This window comes from Aythya marila, assembly GCF_965140915.1.
Source record: "Aythya marila genome assembly, chromosome: 1".
NCBI lineage: Eukaryota > Metazoa > Chordata > Aves > Anseriformes > Anatidae > Aythya > Aythya marila.
In genome coordinates, this window is record NC_139042.1 from 20,301,966 (window position 1) to 20,326,553 (window position 24,588).

The 24,588-nt window shown below is 39.1% G+C and overlaps 1 protein-coding gene across 1 annotated transcript in view; it reads right to left on the reverse strand.

The window, feature by feature from the left end:
• Positions 1-24,588, reverse strand: part of MIPEP (mitochondrial intermediate peptidase) — a 72,344-nt gene that overhangs the window by 40,369 nt on the left and 7,387 nt on the right. Inside the window, exons 6-13 of the mRNA XM_082751476.1 lie at positions 23,505-23,687; positions 19,834-19,990; positions 19,368-19,416; positions 18,681-18,741; positions 18,092-18,144; positions 2,554-2,707; positions 1,531-1,608; positions 268-472 (exon numbers count right to left, since the gene is read on the reverse strand). Coding sequence (XP_082607602.1) covers positions 268-472; positions 1,531-1,608; positions 2,554-2,707; positions 18,092-18,144; positions 18,681-18,741; positions 19,368-19,416; positions 19,834-19,990; positions 23,505-23,687 — 940 coding nt within the window. The remainder of the gene's footprint in view (positions 1-267; positions 473-1,530; positions 1,609-2,553; positions 2,708-18,091; positions 18,145-18,680; positions 18,742-19,367; positions 19,417-19,833; positions 19,991-23,504; positions 23,688-24,588) is intronic.

Here is a 24,588-nt window from a genome sequence, read left to right on the forward strand (position 1 = left end):
ACCACTACAAAAAAATGATCAGCCAAACAGACAGAAAAAATACAAATGCCTAAATCTTACCAGGAAAGGAAGAATATTCAAGTGTTGTTTTGTTTAGATAATCTGTGGGGAACTGATAATGTATTTTCAATAATCAAAGATGTCGAAGTACCAACATGACTCAGGAATTTCTGGATCATCCTTTTGTTTTGTTTGTTTAATTTACTCTCTTCCTCCAGAAATTAAACATTTAACTACAGCAAAAGATCACTCTACTAGATTTCTTACCAGTGACATGTTGGTACCGAGTTCGTCCCAGCATAGAATGCATAGCATGTCCCATTTCATGGAAGAGATTCTCCATCATGCCAGGACTTAGCAGCGTTGGTGCATTCCTTGTTGAAGGGGGCAGGCTAAGCATGAGAACAACTACGGGCAGCTGGTACTCTCCGTTTTCCCTTAGCCTGCCTCCACGAACTGTAAAGTGACAATCCTTTTGGAGGTAAAGGAAACATATGGACAGCCAATGTCATTATGTCAATGATGCTAAAACACTGATTAAAGTATTAAATTAGAATTAAACTATTAAATAAAACCTAAACATTTACTTAAGTACATAAGTTGAATTCAATGATCATTAAAGACTTCTTAAATAACAGTATATTGTTTTGACCTCAAACTTTCAGTATGGTTCTGCACCTTCAATATTTACTTCATATTCATATGGAAACTACATTATAGTATAGAAAAGACTGAGCTTCTTTTAGAAAACAAAATTTAATATTTTTGTTTTAGAATTATCAAACCCTCTCAATTTTCCTAAAAAAAATATCACTAACTCAAAGTTCATTATATATATATAAAAATTATGGACTTGGTACATCAGTGAAGTTTGCTCCTCATTCTTCAGCAGTAACTTCTTTATAAAACACGCTACACAGCATTCACAGTGTATCATGAAATATGAGCAAAACAGAGTATGCTTAGAAAAATACATTAAACTAATGCAGATTTAAAGTTTCTCCACTTACCCCCTCACTCAAGGTGGTAATTTGCTGATGCTTTTACAGAAGTGGTCTTTGTATTGCATTGTGTATTTAATACACTGACACAAGACACAGTCAGCAAGCTTCAACAGTTGGAACCACGTAGAGTTTTAAGTAGAATTTTGAATAAGAATTAGCAGTCATTATGAGCTTTCACCTTTAGAAGCTATTAAAATTTTAAGTTGTTTTTATTACTAAATATTAAGCCAGAAAATAGACATTTGAAAATCTACCATTTTTCTAAGCAGAGTTCTCAGAGATTCATAGTGCCTGTCATTCTGTAGTGCCGAGAGTCTGAGTTCAGCCTACCAGGAGATGTTTTTCAAATGAAAAGTTACTCACAAAAATATTTTACCTATAACCACATTTCAAGTTAGAGACTTTCCATATTTAAATTTATTTATTTCAAGTCCAGATATCTTTTATTAAATTCACGTTGAACACAACAGCCCTAACGCAATGGTCACTGCTCAAACCCGTGCTGAAATCAAATCATAAATATTACCTGATGTGGTTTATCAGGTCGTTGAAAGAAGTCACAGTAGATGTACCCTAGCAAACCTTCAGTTTCATGAACAACAGCCTGAGGAAACAAAGAAGTATTATTTCCACCATGAAAGCATTTCATGATTTGTGAATTGAAGACATAGTATTCTAATCCAAAGGTTTGCAATTTATAAATGAAAATAAACCAGGAATAATCCACGTCAAAGTTGTTGGCAATGTTTGTTGGAAAAATATATACAAAAGATTTAAAGCTTGTCCTTCCAACTGCAGACATTTCTGCATCTCACTCAAAACTATGCAGTCAGAGTTAGTATTAACAGTACCACTGTCTGTAGCCCCTAAATGACTTCTGAGAAGTTAACAGTGACAGAATTTGATTTATCATGGAAATAAAAATAGGAGACAGTACTTATAAAGTGACCCACAGGATATAAAGAACTGTAGTTCTCTGAGGCTAGCGGTGGAAGAGGAGTGAAGATCTGGTTGTCTACACATGGAGTGAGGATAACAAAAGAACCTGGGAATGAGATGAATAAACTATTGCCCAAGTTTTTATTTCTACCGTCCATTAAAAAGAGGGCAGAAAAATAAAGAGGTAAACATGAATCTAAAAGTAAAAGTGACATAGGAATAAACATTAGAAACAGACAAATAACTGCTAGCATACACACCTACAGCATTCTAGTTACAAACAGTTGCCTACAAATCATAACTGAAAAAAATAGAAGGGTGCATTCAGCGACCAAGTGAAAGGCACAACAGTAATCTCCGAACAGAGAAACTGATTCTGATTCAGGCACCCTTTGCACAGAGACAAATTTTAAAGGCCATTAAACACCAGCCATATAAAAGGTACTTAGAGCATGAAGCCCTTGAGTTCTAGTTTCAACTAAAATTAGACAGAGATTGTATACTTCTGATAGGTACCCAATTAATTTAAGAAATGACTCATGGCTCTTAAAGGAACATACAATTTTGTCTGACTTCCCTTGGTCATTGCAGATGGAACAAGAACACTTACCAACTTTCGAACATCTTCAGACCAAACTTCTCCTCTCTGTGTTTGTTCAGCATAAAGGGAGATTCCCAGGAGCTGACTGAACAAAGAGTTCAAGCCTTCCATGCAGGCCCCAAGAGAGAAAAATGGACAGTACAAGCCAGGATCAATGTTGTACCTAAGAACATAACAGAAACCCAAACCAGTCAGTTCCAGTCGTTTAACTAAGGTATGTGAACTGCAGTTACCTCCAAGTCATAGGATGTGACAAATGGACCAGATAAACCTAACAAGAGTCTTATTGAGCATGCCTGGCTTTATTTTTCAACCAGTGAAACCAAGTCACAGACTAGCTATGGCACAGTGCTTCACAATTAACCTTATATATATATATATATATATATATACTCAATAATATATATATATTCATATTATACTTACTCAATAATATATATATATTGAGTTTGGGATACCAGATTCAGCAGATGCTGGCTATGATGTTCAGAGATGTGGAGAACACACAGCTCAGACTGACCATGTCAGACTGACCATGACCACCGTTATGGGTGGCCAGGCTGGACTTTCTGAGGGCCAGTGGCCTGCCCTGGATCAAGTGCCATTCTCATGCCAAGGCTGTGCCACATGACTGACCAGAAAATGGAGCCGGCCTTGGCTGTGGAGAAGGCCAAGCCCTCAGCTAGGACAGAAGAGCAACCAGAAAGCGCTGGTGAGTTGTCTTTCTTGTCTTGTCTTTCCTTGGAGGAACATCACAGAGACTCAGTCACCTCCAACATATGGATCACACCTCAACCTCCAGGGACTTTCTGAACCATGTAGAAACTATCTTACAACGTTAAGCCATGTGAAGATTTTGCTATTTGACTTGGAGTTCAAACCTGGCCAAGCTTCCTGTGGCTAACATCAAGCAACTCGGTATTTTCAGGACTCTGTAGCACAGAAAACACACGCTGGAAGAAGACACCAAGTGTCTGCATGCACACACATAAAGGAAGAAAGAATGAAAAGCAACTACAGAAGTAGCTTAGAGGTGTATGCAGCCGATGCTTGGGCACAAACTTCCCGAGATTCTGACCCTAAAAAGTAAGCAACCTGCGAATGCATCAGGCAAAGGAATGCTTTGCAAACTTAGACCTTACACAAACTGCTCAGAGCTCTTTGGAAACTGTAGTAAAATCAGTACAAGAAACTGCTTGTAGGTATGCATGTACCCTAAAAAATGCTCTTCCTCTCTCAATTTATATACAAAGTCCAAGTCTTACTATGTTCTCGGGGGTCTCAGAGTAAAAATTGTTGTCCTAGCTCTGGAGAATCACAGTCCCTCCTTATCTCCTTTCTTCTTTCATGCTCTAATGCTTGTGCTTCTAAATGGCATGGTAATTAGGCATTGAAACTTAAACATGCATCAGCCGGGCTACAATAGCTGAACACCAAACATTAAAACCACACTATTTTAAGGCCTATGATCAAAAGGCTTCATCAGAGAAAAGCTGTGAAAGAGTCAGCCAGTCCCTACCCACTTACTTACCCTTCCTCCCCTGCCCACAAAAGAAAAGGGCTGAGAACGAAGCCCATCCATTTGGGATGCTGCCTCTGCCAACGTGCTGCAGCTCCTGCTCAGCCATACACAGCAGGGTGGGATTAGCCCCCTGAGCCACGGCTCTCGTTCTTGAACCTATCATTGTGTTTTCTTTTATCTCCTACCCTCCTTTATATTACCTTTATCGCATGTTCTAGCAGCATTTTGCAGCTACTATGGCAATATCTGTTGAAAATACAGGTATTTTCAACATAACCTGAAAATACAGGTATTTTCAACTTTTCAAAGTTACAGGATTTTGTATATTTTCACACTGCAAGTGCAGGAAGCTAAAGCCTACATATTTCATTCTAATTTTAATAATATCAGGACATATAAAATAAAGCGGACTTTGACTCTACCATAGTGACATAACTTCTTCAAGATGTATACCAACACTTAAATACATACTGTACATGTATGCTGTAGCACAAACATTTTCCTCCTTACTCAAGGAAGAGTCATTACACCAAAAGAACAAAAATAAGCATAATATCAATCACATTAAGTTAGATAAAAAGACTAGAAGAACACCTCTAAAAGAAAGCAGAATAGAGGAGTTCGTTTTCCTGTAATAAGCCACAGAAATGTAAAGTACAAAAGACACTGCTTTACATACACAGCCGCCCCAGAAGCACAGAATTACAGTGTGTGTGTTGAATATCCTGGGATTTTTAATTTGGGGATTCCTGAGAACTGCAGCTCCTCCAACAGAGGCACTTTTTGAAAAGCTGTACTGGAGAAATCTCAAACATCTCCAGAACTTTTAAAGCATCTCTCAGTGATCAGCTTCTGTTCAGATTGTTACTGTGAAAACTTAAAAGCATCAATAAATGCTGCAGCCCTCATCTCAATCTGCTCTGAAGCTTTCCCCGCATACAGACGACAAGATCTGTTAAAATGATCCTTTTTTAAAAAGAAAAAAAAATTTAAAAAGAAAATAAAAAGTAACACCTTTCAGCAGTGAGTGATGACAACCTCCATAATAGATTAGGACTGTTCCTGTCACATTACTTTAAAATCTTATACCATCATCCTAAACTGAGTTTCTTGTTTGTAATTCAAATAATTGCTTCTGCAACTAGAGACTGATGACCATAAATGAAAAGTTCACTAAAAAAGTACCGTCTTGACATAAGTTTACTGTAATGTGAAGCAGGATTTCTCACATACACCCCTCCAAGGTGACATTATCCTCACTTTACAACTTTTATTTCAAGTTAAATTAAGGATGAAATAATAGGCAATTATACTCCTTTTGTATGACTTTAAAAATTACACACAAAGACCAAGCTGTACACCACCTTTAGCCCTCATTTCAGCCTTGAGTTGAGTAGTAACGAGAACGAGATCTCGACAGAGCTAATTGCGATGAGCAGGATTTATTCCTTCTGGCTCTGTGCCAGTCCTGCTCATCCTGCACTGCAGAGCCGTTCAAATTTCACCGTACTTTGTTTTCGGTTCCAGAAAGGTTTATTAATCCAGGTGCAGCACGAGGCGCAGAGATCACAATGTAGCACTATTTGAGAACCAGGGGAGCAATACAGACGTGCTGAAGTGGTTTCACACAAAGGTTGCCGGAGGGCTTTTTTGCAGAGCTCATTTCCATCAGCCCTACCAGAGCTATGCTGACTCTGCAAAACCCATCTCGGAGCTTCACATCCTCCTCCCCTAGGCATCCAATATCATCCAGGGTTTCCCTGTCATTTCCTTCCTGTCAACTTGGAGAAGAAAGCTGACTGAATTAAAAACTTGAAGAAAGAAACCATACGATGAAATTCTAAAAGCATGCAACTCAAGAAATCAATATTTAACTCCACCAGCATCTCACAGACATAGCAAACCAACAGATTTTCACAGCTCAGGAAATTTGAACGTATAATTTCTACCACTGATTTCAGCTGCAGGAAAATAGTGCATGACAGTGTCCAGAAAATCAAGAACAGCACCTTTGAAAAAAGATTTACAAAATTAAGCCATATTTACAAAGAAATTTCTGAAGAGCAGAAATAGCTTCTGACAGAGTAGCTAATTCTACAAACCAATTCCAGGCACATGAAGGACAAGAAAATCATCAGGAATAGTCAGCATGGATTCACCAAGGGGAAGTTACATTTGACAAAACCTATGAGCTTCTACAATGAAATGGCTGGCATGTGAGATGAGGGGAGAGCAGTGGGTATTGTCTACCTAGAATTCAGTAAGGTTTTTGACACCATCTCCCATGAAATCCTCATAGAGATGCTGGTGATGTATGGGTTGGATGGGCAGACAGTGAGGGGTGGATAGAAAACTGGCTGAATGGCCAAGCCCAGAAGGTACAAAGTCTTGCTGGAAGCAAGTATTTTGTGGAGTACCCCAGAAGTCAGTACTGGGTCCAATCTTGCTTAACACCGTCATTAATGACCTGGATGAAAGGGGAGGGTGTACACTCTTACCAATGTCTATAAATATCTAAAGTGAAATTGCAAAGAGGACAGAGACAGGCTCTTTCTTGTGGCACCCAGCGACAGGACGAGGCAACGGGCACAAAACAAAACACGGGAGGCTCTGACTGAACATCAGGAAACACTGAAAACTCAGTCACTTTCTTCCAGTGCAGGTGACTGGGCACTGGCACAGGTTGCCCAGAGAGGCTGTGAAGTCTCTCTTCTTGGAGATTTTCAGAAGTTGCCTCTACGTGGTCTTGGGCAGCCTGCTCTGTGTGGTCCTGCTTGAGCAGGGGTTGGGAAGAGGTCATATGGAGCTTAGGACCAAGAACCACACAACTGCTGAGTGAGATAGATTTCAGTTTAATCAGAGAAGCCAAGTTTCATACTAACTGCAAAGGATTAGCATGTTCAGCTGAAATGCTGGATTAACATGTGGTTGCTGAGGGGTGAAGGGGAGACATACTCTGAAAGTATTTTTTTTTTTTTTCTGTCAAAGAAACTCTTGCTGATGCATAAAAGCAGAAACATACTAGCACAAGAAAGCAGTGATGTTTCTTCATGAAAGAAGAGCTAACACTGACATGTTATGAGAAGACAAGTGTCTATTTATTCCTCATTCTTATCACTCCATGAACATGTCAACTGTCCCCATGAACTCACCTCATGATGAAGAGGAAGGGAAGGAGGCTTTCTGACCGGTATTTTGTAATACACTGTCACTATCTAAAGTGGGGAGAGAAATCAGCCTGTAAAAATTTTGCCTTTTGGAAAAAGCATAATACTTATCCACCCACACATAAAAATAGCACTAACAGACTACACTGGCTTGAGGCAGACTTCCCAGGGGAAATAGTCCCCTACCCTGGCTAACGTTTGAAGATGTCACAATCTAACATTTGAGCCAATGAGGCTCTGATTAAACAACCTCTTTAATAAAAGCTACACAAAGTTACTATCAGTCACTTCTGATAGAACACTGTCAGGATCAAACATACCGCACATCTAATGAAGTATGTGTGTTGTCCTTCTTGCCAATGGAAAATTGCAAAAAAAATTCTTTGAAAAAACATTTTTAATGTGGAATGCCAAAAAAAATGTTTCTGGTTCTGTTCCTATTTATTTCTCCATTTCTGCCTGCCCTGCTACACCAATGCACAAACAAAGATCAAAGATGAAGACTGAAAAATCCTCACATAGCACTAGTGTCCTATGACACAAGTCTGACACTTAAATGAATTTGGGACAATCCTGACAGCAGTCACTGGCAACTATCCTGCCTCAAGTTATCTTACAGTCATAGTTTGGTTCTGTCTGGGGTCTTTGTTTGTGTTTTTTTTTTGCTTGTCACTGCAATGTCACAGGAGTTCACAAAATCATAGAATATCCTGAGCTGGAATGGACCCACGAGGATTGTCAAGTCCAACTCCTGGCTCCACACAGGACCACCCAAAATCCAACCACGTGTCTGAGAGCACTGTCCAAATGCTTCTTGAACTCTTGAATGCTTCTTGGAGCCTGTCCCAGTGCCCGAGCACCCTCTGGGTGCAGACCCTTTCCCTAACCCCCAGCTTGACCCTCCCCTGTCCCAGCTCCATGCCGTTCCCTCAGGTCCTGTCGCTGTCCCCAGAGAGCAGAGCTCAGCGCCTGCCCCTCTGCTCCCCTCGTGAGGGAGCTGCAGGCCGCCATGAGGCCTCCCCTCAGCCTGCTCTGCTCGGGGCTGAGCAAACCAATGGACCTCAGCTGCTCCTCACACATCTTCCCCTCTGGACCCTTCACCATCTTTGTAGCCCTCCTTTGGATGCCCTCTAATAATTTTGTGTCCTTCTTGAACGCATCCAGAGGAGGGCAACCAATCTGGTAGAAGGGCTGGCAGCCACGTCTTGTGAGGAGAGGCTGAGGACACTTGGGGTTGTGTAGTCTGGAGGAAAGGAGGCTGAGAGGCGACCTCCCTGCAGCTCCCTGAGCAGGGGAAGCACAGAAGGAGGTCTCTGCTCCTTGGTCACCAAAGGCTGGGCTCACAGGAATGGCACAAAGCTGTGCCAGGGGAGGCTCAGGCTGGACATTAGGAAACATTTCTTTAACATGAGGGTGGTCAGACACAGGGACAGGCTTCCTAGATAGGGGGTTAATGCCCTGTGCCTGTCAGTGTTCAAGAGACACTTGTGCAATGCCCTCAGCAATACACTAACTTTTGGGTAGCCCTGAACCAGTCAGGCAGTTGGACTTGATGATCCCTGTAGGTTTCTTCCAACTGAGCTGTTCTATTCTATCCTAATTAATAACACCATTTAAAATTAGTACGGGGAAGCTATCTTCCAGGGAGTGGATAGGACACCTTCAAAATCTTACCCTAATGCCAATTTACACCCACCAACAAGTAATCATTCTGGACATGAAAATATAGATTTAATTCACAGTTTCTGAATTCAGTCCTACCTTATATGCAAACTCTCTTGTCAAATCAAGTAAGACCAACTATCACTGAAGAAAGTCTAACCCCAAACTTGCATTAATTCCAGGAAAACTTTCTCTTTGGGCTTATTTCAAGAATAGAAATTAGCCAAAACCTCAGCTATCTGAAGCTGATGTCCTATAACCAAAAAATCATGTTCCTGGAATTAAGAGATGATCTTGCCTTTCAGTAGCAAAAGCAAGCATATGTCTGACTCCCTTCTGAGCCCCCACCTCCAAGGTTCAATGCTTCTCACTGCAGAATGGAAGGGGTAGCACTAGATAATATTAGAGGACATTGAAGAAAAGGGAAGAAATTCATTTAAAAGGCTTGAATCCTTCCCAGAAAAAGAATATTCAATAAGCAGAACAGGAAACCCTGCGATCTCTCCTAGAGCTGTAAAACTGAAGTCTGGCTGGACGGTGTGGGTGGAAAAGTACTTGGAAGAGCTTGCAGACAAACTACATGCTCCCTTATTGAAGATTCTTGCTTGATTCCAGGCCCTCCAACAGTAGCAACCATTAGCAACTTCATCATTTCCAGATGACAGGAAAAAAAGCATCTGTTTGCTAGCAAATGATTCCCTAACCTCAGTTATTCACAGCTTCATCACCTTAGAGAAATTGCAAGAACACAACAGTTCTCAGGCACAGTATTTCAGTGTTTAAATCCATGCTAATCTAAAACACCATAGCACAACTTCTTGGCAGCAATGGTGACTGAGACTGTGACAGCAAGCCAAACTTCTCTTCCCTCAGCCCTTTGAATTAATTTTCTAATGCTGTTCAAGGATTTTAGGTTGTATCTTCAAAACACTCTGCGACCCTGGCCAGATTATCTAAAAGACCACATAAGACTCCAAGATGCAGACTTTTATCAATACACTCTTTTAACACTTTAAAATACTCTGTAACAAAGACAGAGCTTGTCTGTGTAGGATGCCGAGCCTTTTTGAGGGCTGATCCAAGACTGTAAAATGAATTTCTCCTGAAGCTAAAGGGGAAACTCAAAGTTCACCATCTTCTATCCCAGGTGTGATGCATTTCTTTGATCATTTTTTTTCAAATGTGAAATGTATTTGAAAATGCACACAAAAGCCTCCCAACAAATCCCTACCAAAACAAGGCACTGCACTTCATGTATTTCCCTACAGTTAGAATAAAAGGACAAAAACTTTAGTTAACTTTATATAGTGACTAACCCTATATAAAAAGGAATAGAGTTTCAGAAGTACTTCATCTCAGCCTGCCCCAAAACTGCTCATCAGTCAAAGCAAAGCAATCTTCATAATCTGCACATCAGTAGCCCTAATGTGCACATAATTATCTTTTTATACTACACGTTAAAGCAGCAGCCATTCTGAGAATCACTTTATGCAAGATTTTCAAGCTGTTATCAACTGCGGACTTGAATAGCTGTCTAGCTTTGTTCTTTCTATTTAAAGCAGCTTAAAATTCAAACATACCAGCAAGAAGCAGCTGCTTTAACATCAACGCTTTCTGGTCACTCTTTGGCAAGCTGCCTCTGCACTTCTTCAGCCAAGTTACAACTTTTATCTCCAACAGGAAATGCATTCAAGTATTTTTGAGAAAAGAAATCAGAAAGGAAGTCATTACCACCCAAACTGAACTACACTAACAGGCATTCTGCTACCAGTAAAGTTTCTGCTAAGGGTTACTGCTACTAGCAGGAAAGGTTAATGCTCTGGAGACAGCTAAAATCTGCATTGGAAACCAACGAACAATTGGAGCTCCATTTGGCGACAGAAACTATAGAGAAGTGCCAAAAGACAGGTTTTCTTCTGTGCTGTAATTTGCAGCTTGTTTGCTGCACCAGCTAAGCAGACAGGCAGAATTCAATGGGTAGAGTGATGCACATGGCATACTAACACCACCAGCACAGCATTTCACCTTTGTCTCCAAAGCTGACAAATACATGGAAACACAGTTACAGTACTTCCTAAGGAAGAGAAAGGGTACAAGTCAGCTAAACAAGCAAGGGCAAGAACAAAACATCCTGTTTCGATGTCCCGTCCCTTAAAACCTGAGTTCTGGGCCACTTTAAGGTGATTCAGAGTGCTTAAAATAGGCACCCAGGATGCCTGTGTCCCCACAGAAAGGCAGATAAAAATATAAGGCCACTCATACTCAGGTATGTCTGAGCTCTTGCTCCTCTCTGGAACTTAGGCTTCTGACTGGTCTGCATACCTGAATCCCAAGATGATGGACAGCACAGCACTTCCTTTGAAAAAAATTTGGAAAATGGTGATGTAAGGACAGCAGTCTGATGCCTCAGAACAGCACTTTGCAGAGAAATACATACTCAGGTCAAAAATTTCCAGTTATGGTAGCTTTCTTCTAGGGTGTCTGAGGTCAAAAACACAGGTATGGATTGGTTTTTGATACCTGCAGTACTACAGTTGATTTTCTGAACCACCGTTGAACTTGAACAATTAAATTTTCTTAAGCTTTTTTATGTGAAACGTAAATGATCTGACTGCACTTCTGAAAGAGCAGGAAAAAGAAAGTAATATTTCTATTACAGACATACTAACTAGAAAACACAGTTATTAATGTGAAAGTTCACTTCCAAAAATGAGGAAGGCATTTTTACATCACCAGATATTTAAAAAAAAAAAAAAAAAAAAAAAAGGGTGCCAGCAGAGAAATCTTGCTCTGAATGAACCAAAAACATATGTGAACTCATCTTTACAGAGAAAAAGAGTATTTTCCTCTAAGCTAAACTATCTGTTAGATACTTCAGGTTATATATATATAAAGAATTAGAAATAGTCCTTTTCATTGTAATATCAACCTTTACTTGGTTGATCCTGTAAAACTGCACAATGCAGGTTATGCTCAAATGTCCAAAACTGAAAGACTGAGACAAAAAAAAAAAATGAACAAAAGAAGTTTGTTCTGCTTTCATTTTGTTTTAAACCATATGCCAGTAGCCTACTTCACTCTGAATGTCTGGTTTTAAACCCCAAAGCATTTTTATTTATAACAAACCCCAGAAAGAATGAAAATTTTCTTATGTACTTTATGTCAGAACGTAAGCTCAGAAACTTTACAAAGAGAAATCTCAGTACTCTGCTAAAGAAAGTAGCAGTATCAAAGAAAACAGTAGTTTCTTTGATGTAAATTCCTGCTTTATATTAAAGGATAAACTATGCTCAAAAATCCAGACACCTTACTTTTGCAGTATGCAGCCTGGCAGTATTTTTAAAAGAAGTGAAGTAGCCAAACCGATTTAAAAACCAATTTTAAAAAGTTAACTGACACAATGAGGTTTGGTTATTCTTCAAGAACTGCAAGCTTCAAACAAAAAGGCTGTGTCCCTGTGAAGAACAAAGATGTAGTATGTCATTATAAATAATTATTTCTAAGCTTGTATGACTTCACTGAGTCTAAATAAAATACAGACTTCTAAAATCACTTTCATTTAAGCTGTATATTTGAAAAGAAACTAAGACTGTTTTGTGCAGTGCAACTTTAATCTGTTTTATTAACAATGCTTTTGACAAACTTGGACATTAAGGATAGTTAAGTAAGAATCACTCTTCTACAGAGCATAAGGATTCAGACTCAACAATTGCAAATTAGCTGCTTGGCAAGAATTCTTATCAGTGGCTATTAAATGTGGTCCTGGATTTTTTTTTTTTTTTTTTTTTTTTTTTTTAGAAAATCGTCCTGTTGACATCCATGAAAACACAGAGCACTCAGTTAACTATCTCTAATAAAACAGATTTTCTCAAAACTTTCAAAGAAACTTGAAAAAAAAAAAAAAACTTGTTAGTAGAAGATAAAAGTAAGATTAACCCCTCGGGTTAACTTAGAAAGATCAAGACAAGGAAAACCCCTTCCAATTTTCACTACATGCCAGACTATGAAATTTAATTCTTTACCTGAAGGGAGATTCTTAAACATGATTTATAGAAGACTCTGGATTTCTCAAAAATTATAATAATAATAATAGAAAATCTTTGTACTCTCATCAGCCATAAACTAGCACCTGTATCTTACCTTATCCTTTTTCTCTGCTGTTAATTGTACTTCATAGGATATTTTAGAGGAGGTCAGGGGGTAATTCAGAATATTGGTTTGCCATTGACACTAGATGTGACTTTTAGATTTGACTTTATTTTCAAATCAATAGCAGTATCTTTGTCCTTCTACAATGTTTTGAATAAACAATTCTTGAAACTTAAATTCTTCTTTTGTACTACTCAGCATGCAAGTAATATATCTGAAAGTCAGGAGGAATGATCACTGATTTTAAAATTTTTTACAGTGTTTTTAACAAATATGCTTTGCCTGTATGATGTTAACTATTTCAAATACTTCTTAAGAGAATAAAATAGCAAACTAAGTACTCAGCAATAACAGGAAGAGCAAAGGTAGCAAATTACTTGTGAAACTCCATTACTAGGATCCTTCAAAACATTTTATATAAACCACCAACAAGTAGAATCTTCTACAGTATACAGCAAAAGAAGTCTGAATACAAAGCATAACTCACAGTTTTTGGAGCCTTTCTCATAATCACAATATGTATTTGTTAGATAACCATTCTACAGTGAAAAACGCAGCATGGTCCTTTCGGTAACTTTCACATTTTCCTCCAAAAACTTTAGTCAACCAGCTTAGTGACTGGTAAGTTAAATATACTTTTTACAGTTATACTAGTTGATTTGATAGAAGACATATCTTGCCGACAATTAGCTAGTTAAAGAATGTTTTCCTTCTTTATGAACAATTTGTTTGAACGATTTCCTGTTTCTTTTTAAATTTTGCAATATTTTTCCATTTCAGTGTTCAGAAGTAACAGTTTTCTTGCAGACTCCACAAAGTGTCTGAGCTATTTTTCCATATGGCATTCCCAACAAAGAATGTTCTTTTGTAAAATTAAAAATAATGTAGTGGCGGTTTTTAGTGTTTTTAGCCTTTAGAAACATCCAGAGCCTTGTTCAGGTACCTTGGTACTACCCCTGCTCCTGAAAAACCAAAGTGCTGTCTGCTCCCCCTCAAGCATGTACAGTCCCAACAAGAACAGAATTATTCCTAGTTTCTGCTGAGCTCATCACCCCAGGATCCAAAATGCCTCTAGTTGCTGTGGTGGATTCTCTTTCCTACGCAGCAGGAAACTGACTTATTTTGGTATTGATTTGTTCTTCCCCAAGGCCAGTCTTAATTTATTTCTGCAGTCCCAAAGCAACGGACCAGCACAGAGTACAATACCCTGCGAACACATCCCAGTTGCTACTTGAATCAAGTCTTTGACAGTTTGGCAAAAATCCCAAAAGTGAATTATAGCCAACCAAGTCAGCCCAGCCTCAGAAGCAACAAAGGTTAGGAAAACAGGAGCCAACACTGCATATTCTAAGCTCAGCACTGATGATTCTTAGGAACAGATCTGTGCCTCTGTCAGAAGCAGCTTAGTACAATCAGCCCCACCTTCAAGACACATAGCTGACCGTGAAAGCTCTCTTCCATCCCTTTTTTTTTTGTGACCCTAAAGAAGTCAGAAAGGCTACTATATCTTTGCAGGATCACGGCTTTGAGAATTACTTATAACTGCAGTAGCACTCACTGAGAAGTAATGGGATTTAATTAATACTCCGGTACTTGCCTGCACTAAAACTCAAGGGTACTATTTTATAATATACATTTTAGACAGACATCTTCTTACTTGTTAGAGGCTGAAGCATGTTCAAGCATTTACTGTTTTATTACGCTCAGCCTGCCAAAATTCTTGAGGTTCTCCTAATTACTCTATCTTCTTTTAAGATACTACTACCATGGATTTTCAGACTTTTGTCTCCAGTTTCTGTCAAATGTACATTTATACTGACATCTATTTTCTCTGCCACTTAAACTAGAGCTACAAAAACATCGTGCTGTTTTAAGTGTGGGTTTAAAGCCAGAGAGGCTACTTAACATAATTTTCAAAAAAAGAAAAAAAAATTGGAAGTAAACTATCCTGTTACCATCAATGGCAGACTTGCTCTTTGAAGTGGGATCAAGTTTCCAGGGAAAAGACTTGGTGAAAGCTGACAGAAACAAAATTTTTGTGGATGAGTTTATAGAAAGAAAAACGTGCTTTGTGAGTTAAGTCTGGAGCTCCCCCTGCTGTTCACCCCACAAAACAGCAGGAATATTGCATAACAACTGAAGAAATAGGAAGAAAATAGAAGCAACCTGGTATGACAGCAAATACCATCAAAATTCAATAGTCCAAGTGCATGTAAATATCCTACATTCTTCAGAAGTAAATATCCAGCTCTTAAAACTAATTCTGAGGAATCTAACAAAGGATTTGTTTCCCTAACCTTTTTCTAATACAAAATAAACATGTTTAGACTAAACTACATATACATACATTTAAAATATACAGCATACAGATAAAAAATAATCACATTAGCAAAATATCATGAATTTTAGTGTAATTTGAGAAGAACTGATGTAGCTGACCAAAATCTGGAGAAGAAATCAAAAAATAAAGAAGTAATAGATCATATCATGATCAAATTGTCGTCCAGTGTTTCTTTACAAGTTTGTGTGAAAAAAATGCTTGTACAGACCAAAATAGGGAACAGTGTAGCTACTTCAACAGACATAGGCACTGTCCCATCTCATATTTCTTTCATCCCTTAGAGGCACATGTGACGCACTAGAATGTTGCCAAGTTACTTAATCAAAAACTAAAATCCTGTAAAGCCTTGGCTTTACACCTAGGTTGGTAAAGATTGCCATCTTACGTACCCGACAGTATCTAGGAAGCTGGTTCCTTACATTAGCTGGAGCCACAATGACAAAAGAAACACCCAAAAGCATGCATTTGCTTCTTTTTAAACAGAAACGTTTTACTAAGAAAGGCAGAATATAAAAACATCATTTTGTAGAGACATCATTTTGCATTACAAGTTAATTGGCTCAGTTAGGCAGAGTAACAACAAATAGCCAAATAAAACTCCTGCCAGTAAGAAGCTTTGTGACACATGGCTCTCATCCTGCAGTTCCTGAAGTGTTGGCCTGAAAATGCCATAACATCCGAGGGGAGTTCAGGAAAGGGTGTCATCAGAGGTAAGTACAAATGCAAGACAAAGAAGGTGTAAGGTATAAGAAAACACTTAAATAGATCATAAGTGGCAAATAAACACATTAAGGGCACAGACGTGAAACAGCATGTCCCTGTCCTCTGGTTGTTGCATGACTAGTCTCTAATTCTTGGCTAGTTTCATTCATAAAGCACAGCTACTGATAATCTGCAACGAAGAACTGAGCTTTCCTGTTAGGGGCTGATTATCTATTAGCCAGTAGGTTAAATATCTACAACAGGAGCAGAATGAATGTGAAACATTGTTAAGACACTGTCAGATCAGAAGCTTTTCCTGAACACACAGCACTCGGGTACCAGGACTGTGAAAGACCAAGCTCTTGTTTTTTAGCAAAACACCACTGCATGCAATGGAGAGGAAAAGTGCTTTTCCTTCCCTGACTTGTAGATGCTTGTAACAGCTTCCAGAAAAAATACTCCTGCCCAACCCAGAGGGAGAAAAAGGCTGGGCCCCAATCCTGCATTGTAATCAGGGAGGAACTACATGTGTTTAGGAGATTCTTCACACAGACCCGGCTGCCAGACTTGCTGCCTTAATTAATAAAACAGCAAATATACACTACCAATGTCCTGGTCTGTTTTAACTCAGTTCTCCCTTCAGAAAGCTACCAGGCTATTCTTGAAATAAAGTAACTTTCCTGGATCTTTCACAAAGCTCCACAAAGAAATGAAATGCTTTTCTTCCTAGTGCCAAAGTGGGCAGAATAATCTATTTCTAATCATTTGCAACTCAATTACAAAATGGCTAGCTTCATTAGAACATCTACGAAGGACCGTAAGATGGTAACAGAAGGTGCTTCTCCCCAGGAGGCGAAACAAACTCTGAGACTTCTACACACTTCTAGCGGTTTAAGCAGCCACTTCCCAAGCCACACCATAAAAAAGCGATCTGTGCATGTGCTGTGGAGTGCTGCATGCTCCAGGACCAGCTCCAGTGAGCTAACTCAGCAGCTGAACATCCCTCACGCTCCCCTGCATAGTGAGGTCCATGCATGTTGCAAGGACGTGAATGTTGCTGCACATAAATATATCAGCTCCCATCTGAATGTGTGGTAGCTAAAGACAAATCAATGTCACACCTGCTGCTCATAAAACTATTGCCTTGGGATCAAAGTACAAGAAAGCCGTGAATCCAACAGTCAGGACAACTGGTGGAAATCCTTTCATAATGCCACGTCTTTACTATTGCAGCTTTCTGATTCAGAGCAAACTTCTTCCTTTATCAGATTCTTCCAGACTCAGTTTATTCAAAAAACAAAAATGTACAAATCTGCAACAAAGGCAAGATTTTTCCTCCTCCTTTTGCAAGAGCAGCACATTTTAAAAGTATCTTTTATAACACAAATCTGAAAGGTCACCACTGTTGATCTAATAAACACAACATGTAGGGTTCATGCCTTTCAGAGCTGGCATCTCATTACTTGCAAGGACTATTTAAGTTTGTGTTGCAGACTTATTCCACAATCTTTGCAAGAGAGATGAGAATGAATTCTACCCAAGAAGAGTGAAAATCTACTCAAGTTTCTGTTCGAGGTCTGTAGAAGATGCAAGAAAATAGATGCAAGCTCAGCAAAGAAATAAAATACGATTATAATATGAAGAGGAGTTGGATTGTATTCTCAGTGATTCAAAATTTATTTTTAAACATAACTACAGCTCAGCTAGGAGCTAAAAGCATAATGAAAACAAGGATTTTCTATCTGCTCTGAAACTGTTTTATCCTCTTGTATCTTCAAAGGCCACTACTTTCCCGCAAAACAGAGGAGCCAAAACCTCACAGGCATTCCAACGCTAAGAAATGTTGCAAAGAACTGCCCCTTTGGATATTCTCTATTTTTTCATATTAAAGTACATCTTCAAAGAAGGAAATCCTGTTTACATTGAGGACTTTCATTATCCTCAGTGAAATGAATGAAATAAAGACACTCATTTACATTACAATCAGGAACATAAGGAGCTTACCTCTCAGCACGGAGGACGCCACTGTAGTAAGGATGATCCCACGGCATCAATTTCTGAAAGAGAATTCCAGCTTATAATTACAATAATGAACAGCAAGTGAACCCAAAGTAAACGTTTTGTTTCCTTTGCATATTTTTGCAGTTTCTATAAGTCACGGAACTTTAAAACATAGTGGAAAACATTCAGTGCTAAATTCATCATCAGAAATAATATCATATTCCACAATTTGAAGCCTGTTTTTCTGTTGTTTTGTTTTTGTTTTTGTTTTTTAATTTGCTTTCACACCATATTTCTTATTCAAATATGCAGTGGGACTTTATACCAGATTTCAAGAAAAAAAGAGTCCATTAATTTTTTTTAAAAAAGTATTATCACTTTGTATAAACCAACTGCCATCCTGCACTCAATGGCTGTTTTTAATAGTAATAGCAGCTAGGAAGTCAAAAACCATTTAAAACAAGAAAATGGAAAGTACCTCTTTGCAGTCATGATACATGTCGTACACTAAAATTCAGCTGATTTTTCATGTAAAACAAGGTTAGCTTATACTATATTAAAAAAATTCAACATACGTGTAAATTTAACTTACTGAATTCCGGGGGTTAAGCTTCATTTTCATCTTTGACATCATTTCAAAGTCTTTTTGAGTTCTGAAAAATATTTTTATGATGAAAGTGATCAGAAAAAAATTTTGAGCAATATAATACAAAGTAAAAGAACATTCTGTCCTAACAAAAGCCTATCATCAAAGACTGTTACTATGCTATAAAATGAAAGGCCCTTACAGTAAAAGAACTTTTCCTTTTTGGAAAAGTTCTCATTTTTTCTCATTCAGGTACCTTCAATCAAGTCTCTCTTATTCTGGTTGTGCCCATCCCCAAGTATTCTCTTTCTGACAATACACCCCATTAATACTCAGCGATGAAACTGTTTTGTGCTGTGTGGAATTAAGGGAAGCAAGCAGTATAAACACAAATTTGCTCACAGATGTAAAATATATGGAGGTGTGCATATGAGGAGAACACAACACTTAACTTTATCACTTAAACTTCTGTGCTGTTGCCTGAATTTCTTGGCACATCACCTGTATTCAGTCTTGGTTGTTCTCTGATCACAGAATTTATTCTAATAGCTCCCCTCAAGGCTCTGAGAAAGTTTTGCTTTTTATTCCATCAGAACCCATAATAAGCAGCAATGACTGACTTTCGAGTCCATGAGTCCCTCTGTTCTGGGAATAAAACTATGCTTACAAAGTAACTTAGTGAAAAAGACATACCTTTTAGACAACTGGTCAGAAAGCTTCTCCAGAAACTGTGTTACTGTCTCTAGAAGTAAAAAAGAAAAAAAAATAGAAAGTGACTCCATCCCTTAAAAGGCGTTAAGTTCAGATCAGAACATCCCGAACAAAACAAGTGTCCCTAGAACAAACTACACTATTGACCACTATGTCATTATTTCAAGTCAATTCAGTACCACACTCTCATTGTTATATGCTGGAATAATGGAAACTTCCTAATCTAAGGAGTGAACACTAATTCTGAACAAAAGCACTGATCCCCACTTGGTAAGTACTGCCATTTACTGAAAACATGAGTACTTCCCATAGCTAAGTGTAACTGCAACGAGAAACTTCACAGGGACAAATATGTGTAAACTTAGCAAAACAAACGAGCAGCTTTTAACTTCATACCTAACACAGAGCATTTGATTTCTCAGCATATCCTTCCCCATACGCCTTATACCTGGATTTTTGGCCATTGTTCCCTGAAGAGCCCTGTGGGCAAAGGTGTCATACCCAACCAGCTGTGCCAGGCTGTTTCGGCTAGCAAGCAGTTCCTCCAAACGGCTCAGTTGCTCAGCATTTGGGTAAAGAAAAATCTTGTAAGCAGCTTCTCGCACCTAATATGAAAGAAAAAAGTCACACTAGTACAGTATAACTCTTAAGGAAACAAGCAATGACATTGAAGATCTGGCATTACAGCTGTATTTCATTGACAGTGGTAAGAAAAGGCCTACAACTTTTTAATAATGCTAATTACAACTGCCTGACAATTACTGCTTTCTTACCCCTCAAAGATGGAATGAGGAAATGCAATGAGACAACCTAACCGTTCAAGTCTGCTAAAAAGGGTCCTGTTCTCTACTCCTGTCAACAGTCCCCTCTCTGCTCATGGCCTCTCTCCCTGTGACAACATCTGTGTTCCTCTGTGAGCTGCCTTAACTCACTAAAAGCTCTGAAAATAAACACGAAGAAAGCTAAATTGTCCTCTGCATGTCAGTTAAACTGGCTCCTGAAATGATCTGATAAGAACCAGAGACGGGGGCAGGGGACAGAAAGAAGAGGAAGAAAAAAGCTTTATTTCTTTTGAAGCAGCAATCTATTAGTCTGTCCATCTGCCTACAGACAATCCATCTTACCCCTATTTCACGTTATTGTAACTCTCAAAAAAAAAATCATCTCAAGCCTCAGCAACTGTGGTAAAATGCTTTTGTATTTCACAAACCAATTGAGGAAAGCCTTTATTTTGTACACAACAAACAGACTTAAGAAAGACAACAACTACTTATGGTTCCTTTCCTTCAAAATAAGCTTCTCTTTTAGATCAAATACTCAATAAGAATGCAGGCCCTGGGTTTGGAATTGCCACATCACAGAGTATCCCAAGCTGGAAGGGACCCACAAGGATCATGGAGTCCAACTCCTGGCTCCACACAGGACCACCCAGAATCAGACCTTATGTCTGAGAGCACTGTCCAAATGCTTCTCGAACTCCAACAGGCTCGGAGCCATGACCACTGCCCTGGAAAGCCTGTCCCAGTGCCCGACCACCCTCTGGGTGCAGAACCTTTCCCTAACCCCCAGCCTGACCCTCCCCATGCCATTCCCTCAGGTTTCTATCACCATTTACCAGAGAGAAGAGATCAGCACCTGCCCCTTTGCTCTCCTCTCATGAGGATGCTGTAGACTAAATACATATGACAACAGTAATTCACAAGTCATTTTGTACCTATTCTCTTCCACTAGTCTTTCATTAAAAAATGCATATAAAGTGAGATACTTCCCCTTCCTTGAACACTGCAGTGTGCCTTTGTGGCTAATGTCAACAGCACACTGAGCTCTGCTAGGAAGAGTACAGACCATGGAAGTGATTACTTCTCCCTGTTTAGTACTTTTCAGACTACATTTCAAGCACTGAATTCAGAGTTGTCCCCAGGACAAGAAAAACACAAAGTGGAGTTGGTCCAGCATATGGTCACCAGTACATGCAGGGGCTGGAGCACATGACTCCGAAAGGAGGCTGAGAGAGTGGCATTTCACCAAACCAAGGAAGAAATGTCTCAGGAGAGATCTTAATCTTGAACTACTTGGAGGCGCAGAACAGGAGGATGAGATGTAATGGACACAAGCTGGCAGGTAAAAATTTCTAATTTAATACTGGGAAAAAAAAAAAAAAAAAAACAATGAGAGTGGTCAAACACTAGGGTATGGCTTGTCCAGAGATAGTGCAATCTCCATCCCTGAAAAGCATTCAAAACTCACCCGGAAAATGGCCCTGAGCAACCTGATCTGCTTGATCAAGCTTGAACTGACAAGTGTCATAGATCCCTTCCAACCTAAATTTTATGATTTCCAAAGAGCTTCTCCAAATACCTGACTCAGAGAACTGCATTCTTTAATTGATGTATTACTTGTAGCTTCAGTAGCAATTCTGCAGATCATACCATTTCCAGGGCAAGTTTATAGATGACTTACAGTGAGTATTACTCCTTTATCTACATCCCCTCAGTGCCATAATTTTAATTAAATTTTCATTTCCTACAGAGAATAAACACTACAGCTTGGGTTCTACCACAGTCAGCTTTTCTCTTTTTCATGATAAAAAAGATTTCAGAGTCACCCTAATTGCTTTATGGAAATGAACACAGAACACTGAAGAGTTGTGACTCAAGGAATGTGCGACATCTTGAAGACTGAAGAACCACTGCCACATTTTAAAGAGTCTAAGTTCATTTCTAATTTATGAACACTTTCTAAATTAATTCTATTAAGAAAAGCATCATCAGTGATAACTAAAATTGTCGGATCTATTCCACCTAATCTGACACAATGTGCAAACTTAGTGTGCAAGCAGTGTCACCTCCTCTAGGTCATTGACAAAGATGTAAAACAGGACAGGCCCCGGGAGAGACCCTGCAACACTTCTTTCATTACCAGCCTTTCAGGAGAGTATAACACATTAATCACCACTCTCTGAATCTAATCACATCATTAATTTTTTACACATCTGGTTGTCCATCAATACAGACTAATCTAACTTGGATTGCTCCTTGATCCATCTTCCCAGGGACCAAAGTGAAGCTAAACTGCCTGTAGCTCCCCAGACTGTTTATTTGATCTTTCTGAGTATGTTGTGGTTGGAACATCTCATTTCCACAAGTTACTGGCATTCTTCCTTGGTCTTCACAGCCTGCCAGGGACATCAAGCCTTTCAAGGACACCGAGCCAGTTCTCTCCGAACCTTTGGATGCTGCCCGTCTGACCCCAAGGACTTGTGCAGGTTGAGTTCTCTCAAGTCATCCCAAACTGGGTCCTCATCTACAGCTAGCTGTTCTTCTCTCAGAACTCTTCCAGTAAGTACAGAGGCTAGGAAGACCTTGTTGGTGAACACTGAGGCAAGGAAAGCAATTAGCATCTCAGCCTTATCCGTGTCTACTGTAACTACGTCACCTAACTCAGTATTAAGGCCACATTTTGCTTGTTCAGCCTGTTGGTGCTCAAGCAGCAGTAGATGCTCTTCTTGTTGTTTTTGATGTCTTTTTCAAGTCTCCACTCTAGTTGAGCTTTGGTCTTCCTAATACCATCCCCACATGTACAGGCAGTGTTTCTAGATTTCTCCCTTGTGCCTTGTAACTGCTTCCGCCTCCTGTCTGCTGCCCTTTGGAGATGAAGCTCTGCCATGACTTCCCTACTGGCAGAGCCTGGCTCCTGCTAAGTCTGCCTGGCTTTCTAATTCTCAGCATAAGCTGATAGCGGGTATCCTCGTATCATTTTTGTCCTTGGATGTTATCTTTAAAGAACTGACAGATTTCCTGAGCATCTTTACCTTTCACAGCTGCATCCCATGGGATCCCACCTCCCAGTTTACTGAATAAACCGAAGCATGCTTGCCTGAAATCCATGTTCTGAATTCTGCCTCTCTTCTTCCTTAATCCATTCAGGAACTTCACCTCCACTATTTCATAGTTGCCACAGCCACAGCTGCCATCGATTACCATATTCTAGAACAGTTCTTCCTTGTTACTCATAACATCATAGTCATAAACCATTTGCATTTGCCTGAATAATAATTAAAAAAAAATGGTATGCACTATTGCTATAGAATATGCCAAAGCAGACTTGGGAAGTACTCACCAGATCATCAGGACAGTCAGCGTGCAGACCAGCAACTTGCAAGTAATTGCCCTCAGCTGTAAAATTATACCGAATATGCTCTGGCAAAACGTGCTTGTCAATCTTATTGGGAAGGTGAGTTCCTGTCAGAAATTCGTTACATAAATCCAAGATTCTGACGTTGAGGTTGACTGCTTTTTTACGCTGTAAGAGAGATAAAGTACATAATACTTAATATCTTCAGGTATGGTTCAAACAGGACTCAAAAGTTTCCAAAATCTTAACCTGCCCAGAAATTATGCAGAAAATACTACATTTACAATTAGACCTACAGCATCAACAAAACCCTAAGGTACAGCAGAAGTTCACAAGAGAAAGATCAGATATATAATTTAATACAGAATTGAAATTTAAAAGAAAAAGTCTATGTTTCAACAATAAGAAAGCATATAGTGGAGTTTAGGTAGAATTTACATAGGCTTTGCTAACTACTTGATAAGTGCTTAGAAAACTATGCCTAACCTGATTGCCATGTAAAATATCAAGGAGAAAAAATTAAGCACATTGAAGAGGGATAAATCCTACCAGCATCCTGAATAAATCTAAGTAGATACCGAATTACAGTTCTCTTGTTACTGTTTGTATTGCAGTATTTTCTGCAGACCACAAGGCATTTATGTTATTTCAACCTGTCCCCAAGGAATTTGTGATTTAGTGTTTTAACACCACCAGTACAGTATTTCACACATTTATCCCTACAATCAAAGACTTCAATTGCTTCAGTGAACAGGCTCGTGTTAGTAGAGTATGCTCTCTGTGGCCTGTGGGTTCATAGCTCAAAAGAAAAGGTGGAGGGTACAGACACAACGTACTTGGTAATGTGAAAAGAATGACAAAACCTGCAGACCTGTCCTCTCATTTTTACTCTTTAAGATATATCTTTTAAGTTTTATTTTAAAAAGCAGAAATTCTCTGTAACAGAAAAAGTAAATTTCAAGTTATGAAGGGATTTTGCAGTCTGAAATGAGAGTGAAAAGAAACACTGAGTAAAAGTAATAGAAGAAGAAAAAGTGGAAGAGGCAGGGGAAGTAGAGGAAAATATGCA